The sequence below is a fragment of the Dipteris shenzhenensis genome, chromosome 17, assembly GCF_047967505.1.
Source record: "Dipteris shenzhenensis isolate YYH24624 ecotype China chromosome 17, Dip_SZ_1.0, whole genome shotgun sequence".
Classification (NCBI taxonomy): domain Eukaryota; kingdom Viridiplantae; phylum Streptophyta; class Polypodiopsida; order Gleicheniales; family Dipteridaceae; genus Dipteris; species Dipteris shenzhenensis.
The window spans coordinates 28,968,530-28,980,025 of record NC_141612.1 but is presented as its reverse complement, the minus strand read 5'-3'; the positions used below and the strand labels follow the sequence as shown (position 1 = coordinate 28,980,025).

Below are 11,496 nucleotides of genomic sequence, written 5' to 3'. Positions count from 1 at the left end.
TTTACTTAGCTTTATTTACTTTGTTACTAGCATCTACAATGATCTCTTCTTTGATAGAACTTACTTGGTTAGTGATCATCTCCTTAACCGTGGTGTAGATATGTTGCATTTGTGTAAGACTTCGGCCAAAAATTCATGTTTTCCATTGCTCTCCATGTCTTGTACCTTCCTTCCAAGAGCTACAAGTTGGAGCTTGAGCTCTCACATTTCCTCTTGTTGCAAGTATTATATCTTCTCCTGTCAATCTGAAACCTCCTCCGCTTTTGATAAATCTTGATTTGGAGGGGCCGGGGGGTATGGGCAGCAATGGTCGAGTAAGAGATCTTGTTGGTTGATTGGGCACCCCTTTTTTCTTTACTTTTTGTGAGCAAAAAAGGAATTCTATTAAAAAAGAGAATAAAAATTATAGCCGAACCTTAATTCAAGTTGGCAAGCAAGGCAAAGTATGCAGTATAATAGACAACCACCGTTTAACATAAAGAACAAGTCTTGAGGCTTAGGTTATGCCTGAAAACCAAAGAGTTCCTAGGATCAAGATTTGGTGCAATGTTAGTACTTGAACCAAATTCTCGAATTTGACCTGGTAATCATTTAAGGAGCTCCGATCCCCCAAAGTCACACTCTTCCAAACAGCATTCAAAAGTGAGATGTGCAGCACTGAATCGTCGATGGATATGACTGCTACAAGGGTCGAACAAAGACACAATTCCAAAACAAATGGAAGTGGTCTTCAAATTGCATTCTACAAAGTGAACAAACCGGCGAAATCTCCTTCCAAGATGTGATTATCCTTAGTAGGCATCTTGGCAACAAGAATGCGCCACAAGAAGATCAGTTCACTTCACCACACTCGAGAAAGTTGCATTTGCCAAATATCAACCAAATGGCGAGGGGCGAATTTGCACCAAGAAGCCTGCACCAATGAGACAATAGACTCTAGCAGAGTAGCCGCAAATTCTGAAGGCGATAATCGAGCAAGATCTTTGCCCCAATCATTACACCAACCCTTCAAGTCCCTAGGCCAAAGCAAAACTAAACTAAAGGGCCACCCTATTCAATGTTGCATGAACGAAGAGTTGCTCCCATGAAGACAAATGAAAGTGATCTGCTATCGAAGATAGTGATATAAAGCAGGACTCCCTGGGGTTCTAAAGCGAGGACAATTAGAAATGCCACAATCATGCAACCGCTCTAGCAGAGTAGCCGCAAAGTCCGAAGGCAATAATCGAGCAAGATCTTTGCCCCAATCATTACACCAACCCTTCAAGTCCCTAGGCCAAAGCAAAACTAAACTAAAGGGCCACCCTATTCAATGTTGCATGAATGAAGAGTTGCTCCCATGAAGACAAATGAAAGTGATCTGCTATCAAAGATAGTGATATAAAGCAAGACTCCCCGGGGTTCTGAAGCGAGGACAATTAGAAACGCCACAATCATGCAACCGCTTAGCCAACCTAGGCCGAATTTGAACCGAGGCAACACTATTGAAATATGGCCATTTGTTAACCCAAATGTTAGGGCTAAAGAACCATCTAGGCATAGAGCATGCGCCCCATGCCAAGAACATTGACCAAAGCCCCTCCGCTATATCGAAATGAGGCTCGTCAGTACATCTAAGTTGCAAATCCAAATAGGGAAATCAAATAAAAGGAGCTCCTACCAACGAGCCCTACCAAGAGAGAGACTCTACACTCTTGCCTATTTGATCTAGAGATGCGCGAGGACAACCCATGGTTCATCGATATGCGCCCACTTGAAATTTAGTCATTCACATATGCAATGTCTAAAGACCCAAGCTACCTAACCGTTTCGATGCCGTGACATAGCTTCATGTTCACCCCACAAATACTTCAAAGCCAACTTGCATGGTGAAAGATAAAACAATGGAGACATACACCAACGAAGGATCAAGAATGTGTTTGGCAACGATCTGATGCCCAACAAATGAAGATGTTTGGACTTCCACTTATCAAATTTGGCTGCTACTTTATCTAAATACCACTAAAGACACTGTTGCATGGAAATGCCTAAGCCCACAAGGCAACCTAAGTACCGAAAGACTGCACCCTTAGGGATTTGTGGAAAGGATATTGTGAGAGCCATTAAGGAGTCATATCCCAACCAAGGTATAAGCTGTGGTCTTGTGAGCATTGATTCTAGAGTCAAACAGATAGGGAAATACTGAAAAAGTATCCACGCATGGTGAAAGATAGAGCCGTGGAGACATACACCAATGGAAATACCAAGGCCCACAAGGCAGCCTCAATACCAAAAGACTGTACCCGTAGAGGTCTGTAGGAAAAAAATAATGTGAACCATCGAGGAGTCATATCCCAACCGAGGTATTAACTATGGTCTTACAAGCATTTGACTCTAGAGTCAACCAGATAGGCAAATTTGTTGAAAATATTTAGAAAGTGGTTGAGATTTGAGTGATCTACTACCAAGATATTGGTGTTGTCATTTATGACGGACTGAGTTGAAATAGGCATTATCTAGTAGCAATAGAGCTTACAAACAACCACGTTGAGTGTGGTAATCCAATTGACGCAAGAGAGGCTCAATGACAATCAAAAACAAAAGAGGCACCAAAGGACAAATAGAACGTTCCAAAACAAAGTTGTCACAAAAATACCCATTACAAAGAGCGCCACAGTGGCATTTGTGAATAGGGTAGCAATCAAAGAGCAAAACCTCTTCCAAATCCAAGACACCCCGAGAATGAAGTCCCAACTGATGAGTTGAGAACAAAGAATCAACCCCAAAGTTGGGTTGGGGGTTCAACTCAACTTGGGGTTAGGGTGGGGTGAACCTTTGGCCTTTGAGCCTTTTGAATTGGAACTGAGTTTGCATGTACTGTGGTGCACATCTAGGGACCAGTCACTCTGTGCTCTAGTACTCCAAACATTCACATGCATTTTCACTAGGGTGTTCAAAAGGTATATATCTAATAGATCAACTTTAGTTGACAAAATATATAATTCCAACCACCTACTTAGTAGCCAACTAAGGCAAAACTACTGTACACATGGCAATTGCCACGAGTCTGGCTTCTCCCAAAAGAATATATGTATGTATGTAGCAATCAGCTCAACGAGCCCTTTCACATGAACCTAATTAACCGGTCTCATTCACAAAAGTTAAAACATAAATAAGCTTGCTATACTGAAACAATTGATAGGTAGCCATGTAGAAGCTCGAAGAATGCACACAATTTAGGATGTTGGCTTTCTTTCATTTCTCTATGTAATTCTCACTGCACTACCTACCAAAAAGAAAGATGGTGACAAGTAATGAGCATCCCAAGGTGGTCATTGAACGTGGGCAAGTGAAAGTGATGTGACCCAATCTTCAGAGGCTCATGACACCTCATTCTCCTAAAATAACCTCGACTGGAAAAATGCTGTGATATTTTATTTTAATTTTCACTCGGGTGAGTAGTTGAATGGAAAGAAATAATGCTGTGGATAGTGTTAACAAGCCTTTGTACTCCATTTCATACCAAATGGTCCCACTCTTTTAACCCCCCCCCTTCCTTTTCTTACCGACAAAAAAAAGAGAGCGTAGAAGATATATGGTGCATGTGCATATGACCCTTAACTTTCTAAGCTATACTAATTCTGAACCCCTATACTGCTAGGCACTGATGCATTCCAGGACATTAGCACCACCATCTAAAGGGCAATGTGTCACAATCTAACTTCCTGCTTCGCACAACAAAGCATACCTGCAGGTCACACAGATCCTCACATATAAGAGCAGGTTCCTTTTACTAGATCATCATGAACATAACATAAAACCAAAATGAAGACTTCCAACCCTGTGAAATGGACTTGAGTTTATGGTAATCAAAAAACTTCTTCCACAGAAACCAAAACTTTGCAACATTTCAAAGCATTTCAGTGCCAAAGAAACATGGGCCTGCTAAGTCTCAAGTTTCAACCAGTAGGCATAGCTTTTTGCAATATCAAAAGTTGAGCCCTAGTTTCGAAACATTTTGAGACATCTAGAAACTCCTAGACAAGCTTCGAAACACTATGCTTGACGTGCCATTTGAGGGTGCAGATATGCAGGAAAGAGACCAGGTGAGCCCAGGGGAAAGGGGGGCGGGGAGGAAAAGGGGGGGGGGGGAGGAGGGAGAGAGAGAGAGAGAGGTGCCAACTATCACCAAAGGTATCAGCCTTAAGGGCTATATATTAAAAAGAAGATATCAGCAGCATAATACTTGATAAAATCAATAGAAAAGAAGAGGGGATGGGGGATGACCTGCTTTCATGTAACATAAACTGGTATCCAGGTCAGCAAAAATGCCATCAGTATACTATTGCTGAAAGTGGTAGCTGTAAGACACTGATGATGGCCATTGACGGTTTTGCCAACTGTCAAATATCACAACAGCAATTCCAGTAGAAGCCCTCTTGGCCCCATGGAGAAATGAATCAGGTAATAAAACCATTCGCTCGCTCTACACGAAGCTACATTTTTCTATTTCACTATAAACAACCTGCACTTGGTTCCATCAATAACAAGAAAAAAATAACTTGTAATCCATGACACGTGTTCCTCCTAGTCCCTTGAAAGGAGATTGACACAGCCAAAAAATGTGGTATTGCAGCCCTTGACAGCCAGGATAGTTGGAAACATTCCACCACAATTTACAAGGAAGTTGCTGAAAGAGCGAAATCTCCAGACAAAGTAGCTAAGCAGAAAATCTCAAGATGGCGCCTCAACATCAGGACTATCTTGAATCTTGGATTCTGTTATCTCCTCCACAACATCCATTCCAACCTACACAAAATGACATCCATTCCAACCTACACAAAATGAGAATACATTAAGCTACGTATACGGTATGGCATTTCGAGATTTCACATTTATAGCCACAGAAATCTTGAAAGGTTTAAACACACAAACGATACCACGAAAGGCTACACAAAAAAGGAAACAGATGAAGGGATTCCAAAGACCAAGTTCAATGCTAACAGAGATAGCATGACACACAGAATCCCTCCAATAACTTTTGGAAGAAGGGCATGACAAGCTAGCTGCTAGGTCTGACAATCAAAAGAGATACGACCATCACCCTTGTTCATCATCAACCTTGTAGGAGCACTTAATCTCTAGAAGAGCTTGCCTTGTCAGATGAAGGCTTCTTTCCTGAATAGCGCTGCAGAGACAGAAAAAAAGCTCTCAACAAAATACATCTTTAAATCAACTACGAAGTTAGATTATAATCCATTAACAATATAATCTTGAAGCAGTAATCTTACCTGTTTACCGACAGTGAAAGGCAAATATTTGTACTTGATCATATGTCGTATTTGTCGTTTCATAGTGAGGAAGAAAAGTACTATCCAGTAAAGCAGTAAAATAGGCCAGAAAACAGGCACATCAAATATTGAAAAGAATGTCATGAGGAAAGCCACACAAAAGGCTTTCGTCAAAGCATACCTGTGACACAAACGAGACATTCTGCTCAGGATATGGAAAACAAGATTTAACCATGTGTCAAAAACGTTCTACAACATAAAATGTAGATCATCCCTTGGAACATTCACAATGTAACAAGCATGTTAGCTTTAGCTTCACACATGCAACTCTAATCTGCAGATCCATGTGTGGGATGCCTAAACTTACCCATGTTTCTAAAGACCCGCGGAGTCTCTTGGGCAAACCCAGTGCTTACTAAAATACGTCAAATAAACAAAAGAGAAAGAAAACAAGAAATAAAGAAGAGAGGAAGCAGGTGACTAAGCAAAAATAAACAAGCAAGTCAAGAAACAAAATCTTCCAAAAAACTGGAATAACGCTCTCTCTCTCTCTCTCTCTCTCTCTCTCTCTCTCTCATTTAAAAGATAAAAAGCTAAATGGCCCTTTACACTTACATATCATTTACTACAAAGAGGCAAAAATACATTTCTAACTAAGAAAGCACAAGCATACTCAAACAAACTCTCTTTTGAAACTAAAAGAAAAGCGGGCTATTCAGCTCCCCGCTTTTTGTTTTCAGCTTATGTTCAATCATTCTAAACATACCTAAGGCCGATACACCATAGATAAAAGACTTCATATCTAAGATTGTGCATACTTTTTTCATTATTTTCCTTAGATTATACCTCTTGTGTAGTAGTAAAGTAATCAAATTACTACATTGAGTGATAAAAGACTCCTTAGTTGTACAAAGGCAGGAAAATCTATGGAATTGGGAAGAAATGACTCCATATTTTGCCAAATCAGAAACAAGCTATAGTCCAATCATGATAATGTATGAGTTTTAATGCAGAACACTAGTGTCTATAGGACATTAGAAAGAAAAGATACATGCTGTAAAAGATTTTCTCAAGCGTGAGGGCGGAAGGGGGGGGGGGAGCAAAGTGGTCACATCCAACGTGAGGTACAAAGAGCGAGGTGGGGCATCTGCAGTCCCCTCCAAGATCACAACCACCCCTACAAACTGTAGTGCTAAACCCCACAAACTTGACTTATTTTTCCCCTTTAGAATAGCTATCCAAAGTCAATGTCAATTGTGAATTGAAACGCTGTAAATTCATATATTCATAAGAATAAAACAGGTGAAAGAACAAAGGAAAGGAGGGAGTTTGTAAGCGACTTTAAAGAAAATTATGAGTACATGACAAAAATAAAATATAAAATATAACTTAGTAAGCAAAGTGCTTATGTTCTCATCACTGCCCAAACATAAGCTGCCTTCTGGGTTTCAAAAGATTCCAGAATCTGTAACCTCATGCTTACTAGCATAAACCTTACACAGATGACAAAGTTGCAGCCTTGAAAATCTAATTATCATGAAAGTATTAAGGTAGTAAAATAAATTTCACGGCACACAGAAAGAAGAGGGGACAAAATAAGGCATAACACTGAGACAAGTTTGGGAATGAGTATATAAACGACATCCTGCACCCATGGCGGCATTAATATTTGTTTCATGGATGTAGTGATACTAACTTGTGCCACAAGCTAAGAACGGCATAAGCATTTTAGGTCGCGAGCATAACTTCCTGAACGTTCAATGCTGAAACCCACACAGGAGAACTTAAGGTTGATTTGTTTTATAATATGACCACTCTTCATGGAAAATAGATTCAACTAGTGCAGATCCTTGGGACTTTCAACATACAGGTATCTGTTGTAAGCAATATAACAAAAAGGGCTCTTAAACGAAACTCTCCCTCTTTGCCAATTTTGTCGTATTTGTAGGTTACGTTTCACATGTGACCTAGTGCTGACTACAGAGAGGCTAAAAATGATCATTCTCGCCTGGAGATTGGTCCACACATGCCGAAATTTCAGAATCGTATAGATCGTCAGACATTTGCTAAGATGACGGCAAGAAACAACGAGACACAGATGATTGGCAAGCAATGAGGCTCGATTAGCAGTTCTTCAATCACGATAGCGGAAAAACGAGGAAATGAAAGGGCAGCAGCAATCTTTACCAAAACTTGAATTCCGGGAGCCTGCGAACGAAAGGCTTGAACTCGTCGCTGCCTTTGGATGGCAGAGTAGGCCCTTCGCTCTCGGGGTCGACTTGCGGGGACAGAAAACCGATCAAGAGGTTGAGGAGGTAGATCCCCAATCCGTAGGTGACGATGTAGAAACCCTGAAGGAAGTAGACGCGCAAGCAGTAGATGGAAGCCACAAGGACGGATCCAAGCCAGCGAGAGACGGGATGAGGGGTAGATTTGTCGAGGTAATACTGAAATTTGCGAGAGAGGTCGGCGCGCCATTGGAGCAAGGGGTTGGAAGAAGCGTCATCGACAAAAGGAGGTTCCATGGAAACAGAAAACCTATATTTCTGTGAGAAGATGTGCAAAGATAATCTGCTTCTTCAAAATTCAGAGGCAAATCTAGAAATGGAAGCAAGGAATTGATGAAGAAGATGAAGATGAAGATGAAGATGAAGATCGAACAAGAGTGAATTTGAGCAAAAGAAGAAAAAGCAGATGATTCATATCTTTTGTAACACAAGACTCATCTTTCTCTTCAACCTTACAAATCTTTTCTGCCCAAACTTTGGGAACCTGCCTCTCTCTCAAGTTCAAGAATCCTATTTGACCCGGCTTCAACACCAAGGCATTATAGCGAATATGCTCCACACATTTGCACTTTTCCCTCTCCTCCTCCCCTTTGGCCTCTCCTCCTGCAAACCTCGCTCGCGTTCACATCAGATCGCGCCCCCCAATCCATGCACCGTCAGTGTCCGTCGTGCTCGATGATGATGTCATCCATGTGTGCCTGATGGGACTATTGCGGAGCACTCCTCCCATTTCCCATCCTCACAGGGCCTCCCCACGCTCCTGCTGTTGCCACCGGAACCCTAGCTGGGGGGAGATGCTTAAGCTAGCATTGCGAAAAGCACGTCCCCATGAAAGCTTTGTGATTCCAACTTCTCAGTAATGATGACCTCACAAGGCTGTTGCAGGTTGTTCAACCAATCGGAAAGAAGCTCGACATCTATGCACCAATCTCACAGGGCTTGGGCATTGGAATGTTAGTAGTCCAATGCCAGGGAAAATGCTGGGCATAGCATTTTGGAGCCATGGGGATGCAAATCCTCCATGCTAGTGAGGCTGGACCAGCCCCACTAGCATGCGCGGGGAGGCCCTCTTAGTTGCACTCAGGCTTTTACCTTTTGCATTGCAATGCAAAAGAAGACTCATCTTTGAAAGGTTAGAAGAAGAATGGGAGCAAAAGAAGAAGACTTGTCTTTGCAAAAGAAGACTCATCTCTCATAAAGGTTTGCCCAAACTTTGGAAAATGCCTTGAGTTCAAGAATCCTATTGACCCAGGAAAGTGAATAACACATGCACTTCCTCCCCTTTTGGCCTCACCCACAGATTTTGTTGACATGAGATCGAGCCCTCAAGCAGTGTGTTCGATGATGTCGCATCAATATGTGCCTCAAGGGGCCAGTTTGAATCAACGTTGCATTGTTTGCACTACTGCCCCCCATCAGGAATGCATTTCTCACCCTTAGCTACATCAGGCTTCACCTTTTGCAATATAATGCAGAAGAAGACTCATCTTTGAAGGTTAAATTTTTTTCGCACAGCTTTGGGGATGCTTTAAGTTCAAGACTATTGGCCCCGCAACAAGGAAAGCAAAGATATACAGTTTTCCCTCCTCTTCTAGCTCATCCATCCACAACTCATGTTGACATGAGATTGAGACTGCAAGTGCATCCACTATAATAGTGTTCATTGATGTCACATTAGTGTGGCATCAATGTGTGACTCATGGGAGCAGTGCGAATCGATGTCACATTGTTTGCACTGTGCCCATCATGCAAACATTTCTCATCTAACCAAACTCTTCCTTAATGTGCTTGATGGGGGCAATGCGAATTGATGTCACATCGTTCACACTTCCCCCATCAGGCACACATTTCTCATCTCACTAAGGTCATCCTTAGTGTGCCTAAATGGGGCAATGCAAATCGATGTCACTTGCCCTGCCTCCATTACACATACGTTTCTCATCTCGCTAAGGTCCTCCTTAGCTGTGCTCAAGGGCTTTACCTTTTTTGTTATAGTGGAGGAGGCCAATGTGGTAGGGAGGAAGTGTCATAGTATATTGTTGGCATGGTCAACCCAAGAAAGGAATTTCCTCCTAAGTTTAAAGGTGCTTACTTATAGTGAATGTTACATGTGCTCCCTTATTGTTATAATCTCCTAGATATAGCTTCGTTAGCTTCTCAAACCTATGACATCCCTACCATGCAAGACTGCATGGTTCTCAAATAGGCAAATAACATAAAGCATAGCTCCCTTGACCATAAACCATACCATTGCAAGGTCTGAGCTAAGCATAAAAGATCACCAAGCTCATGTTTCCAAAATACATACATTTAGTCATTCAGGATACCAGCTTCCATAATGGCTTTCTAGACGATCTACCAAACTCAGCGACAAGATGGCCAATGTGAGAAATTGGGCTCATATCTGTGTTGGCCCCTATTTTTAATAGGCAATTGATGCATTAATATTTCATAATGAAGGAAAATACCAACTTTTCTATAACCTTGTGTTGGCTCTTTCCCACGGCTTCCGCAGGAAGAGTAGGGTATTCTCAGTATGCAGGGTTTCGAGGCTTTTTGTTACCTATGGATATATCAGTGTGGTCATTTGTAGTATAATTGTAGCTTAGGACCTCGGGTCGTATTCCGATGAGAGACATAGGCTTAACTGTGGTAAGCAAACATAGTGCATGCATGTGTGAAAGGGACGTGCATCATCATGATTGGGGTAATGAAAGCTTTCGCTGGGGGTTGCAAGGTTTAGGAGGAGTTTGAGGGTTAGAGGGAGGTTCAGGGTTCAAAAGGAGGTTCCAAGGTTTAGAAGGAGGTTCCAGGGTTTAGCAGAGGTTCAGGGTTTAGAAGGAGGATCCAAGGTTCGGGTAGAGTACATGGCAGAGAACTCGTCTCCCTCGTTGATCATGGAGGTCAAGGGTTCAGGGACTAAGGGTTTAGGTAGAGCATAGGAGTGGGAGAGGAAGAAGTTGTAAGAGCAGATGGAAGGAGGAGGAGGGAGGAGAAGGGAGGAGGAGAGGGAGGAGGAGGAAGGAGCAGGAGGGAGGAGAAGGGAGGAGGAGAGGGTGGAGAAGGAAGGAGGAGGAAGGAGGAGAAGGGAGGAGGAGGAGGGAGGAGGAGGAGAAAGAGGGAGGAGGAGAGGGAGAGGATGGGTTGCAAGGTTGGAGGAGAGGGGAGGAGGAGTTGCAAGGTTAGGACATGGTTTTAGACATGGAGTGCAAGGAAGCATGGACACTTGGAGACAATTGCTTGGAATACCAAGGTAGAACTCAACACAATGCCCCAAAGAGTCTGAGCTTCATTCCATCATGGGATATTTATACGAGTTGGAGAGCTTCTCTCTCTGCATGTAGGAATTATAAGACATTCTCTCTCTACATGTAGAAGTTGCATGTAGGAGTTGTAAGTTGCATGTAGGAGTTGCATGTTGCATGTAGGACTCGCATGTAGAACATACATGTAGGATTCGCATGTCAGACTTGCATGTAGAACATGCATGTAGGAGCTACAAGTAGAACTTGCATGTAGAACATGCATGTAGGAATTGCAAGTAGAACTTGCATGTTCTGCCACCTCAACCCTGGGCCCTATGCACACCATATTTTATTATACTATTGCCACACATACAAACACACACTCATATTTATGCCTTTTTCCTTAGACAAATTTATCCATAACAGTTCCCCCCCCCAGGCAGGGAATGCACAGCATTTCCATGCTTGGGTCCATCACGCACAAAGAAGGGCTTGAGGTAACGCTTGTTGATCACCTTCTTGCCATATGGTTCATGCAGCTCCTGAACTTGTACAGACCCATTGCTACGTTCCTTGATGACTTTGTATGGACCGGTCCACAGTGGCAGAAGCTTCTTATCCATTTGGTGGTCCAATCTGTTATCAAAGCATAGCACAACATCCCCCTCAGCAAAATGTCTTTCCCATCCCTTG

General features: G+C 42.4%; 1 protein-coding gene across 3 annotated transcripts; it reads right to left on the bottom strand.

Moving 5' to 3' along the window:
• Positions 1-4,185: 4,185 nt before the first annotated feature.
• Positions 4,186-8,106, bottom strand: LOC147891948 (protein RER1A-like). Of its 3 annotated transcripts, none has more exons than XM_087388760.1 (4): positions 7,458-8,106; positions 5,271-5,451; positions 5,135-5,167; positions 4,186-4,788 (listed from the first exon to the last, which is right to left on the bottom strand). In XM_087388760.1, exons 1-4 carry the CDS (start codon positions 7,793-7,795, stop codon positions 4,714-4,716), a joined length of 627 nt encoding a protein of 208 aa, XP_087244886.1. In that variant the 5' UTR covers positions 7,796-8,106; the 3' UTR covers positions 4,186-4,713. The 3 variants fall into 3 exon arrangements, with proteins under 3 accessions (XP_087244886.1, XP_087244888.1, XP_087244887.1); XM_087388762.1 differs by having other exon boundaries at positions 5,101-5,167; positions 7,458-8,105; XM_087388761.1 differs by having other exon boundaries at positions 5,084-5,167; positions 7,458-8,103.
• Positions 8,107-11,496: the final 3,390 nt, after the last annotated feature.

Bases quoted from the DNA above. Each gene is read 5' to 3' on its own strand.
- LOC147891948 (XM_087388760.1), bottom strand. From the start codon at position 7,795: ATGGAACCTCCTTTTGTCGATGACGCTTCTTCCAACCCCTTGCTCCAA. The intron at 5,452-7,457 runs GTAAAGATTGCT...TTTGTGTCACAG, and splicing joins CTCCCGGAATTCAAGTTTTG to GTATGCTTTGACGAAAGCCT. The intron at 5,168-5,270 runs GTAAGATTACTG...CTGTCTCTGCAG, and splicing joins CTTTCACTGTCGGTAAACAG to CGCTATTCAGGAAAGAAGCC.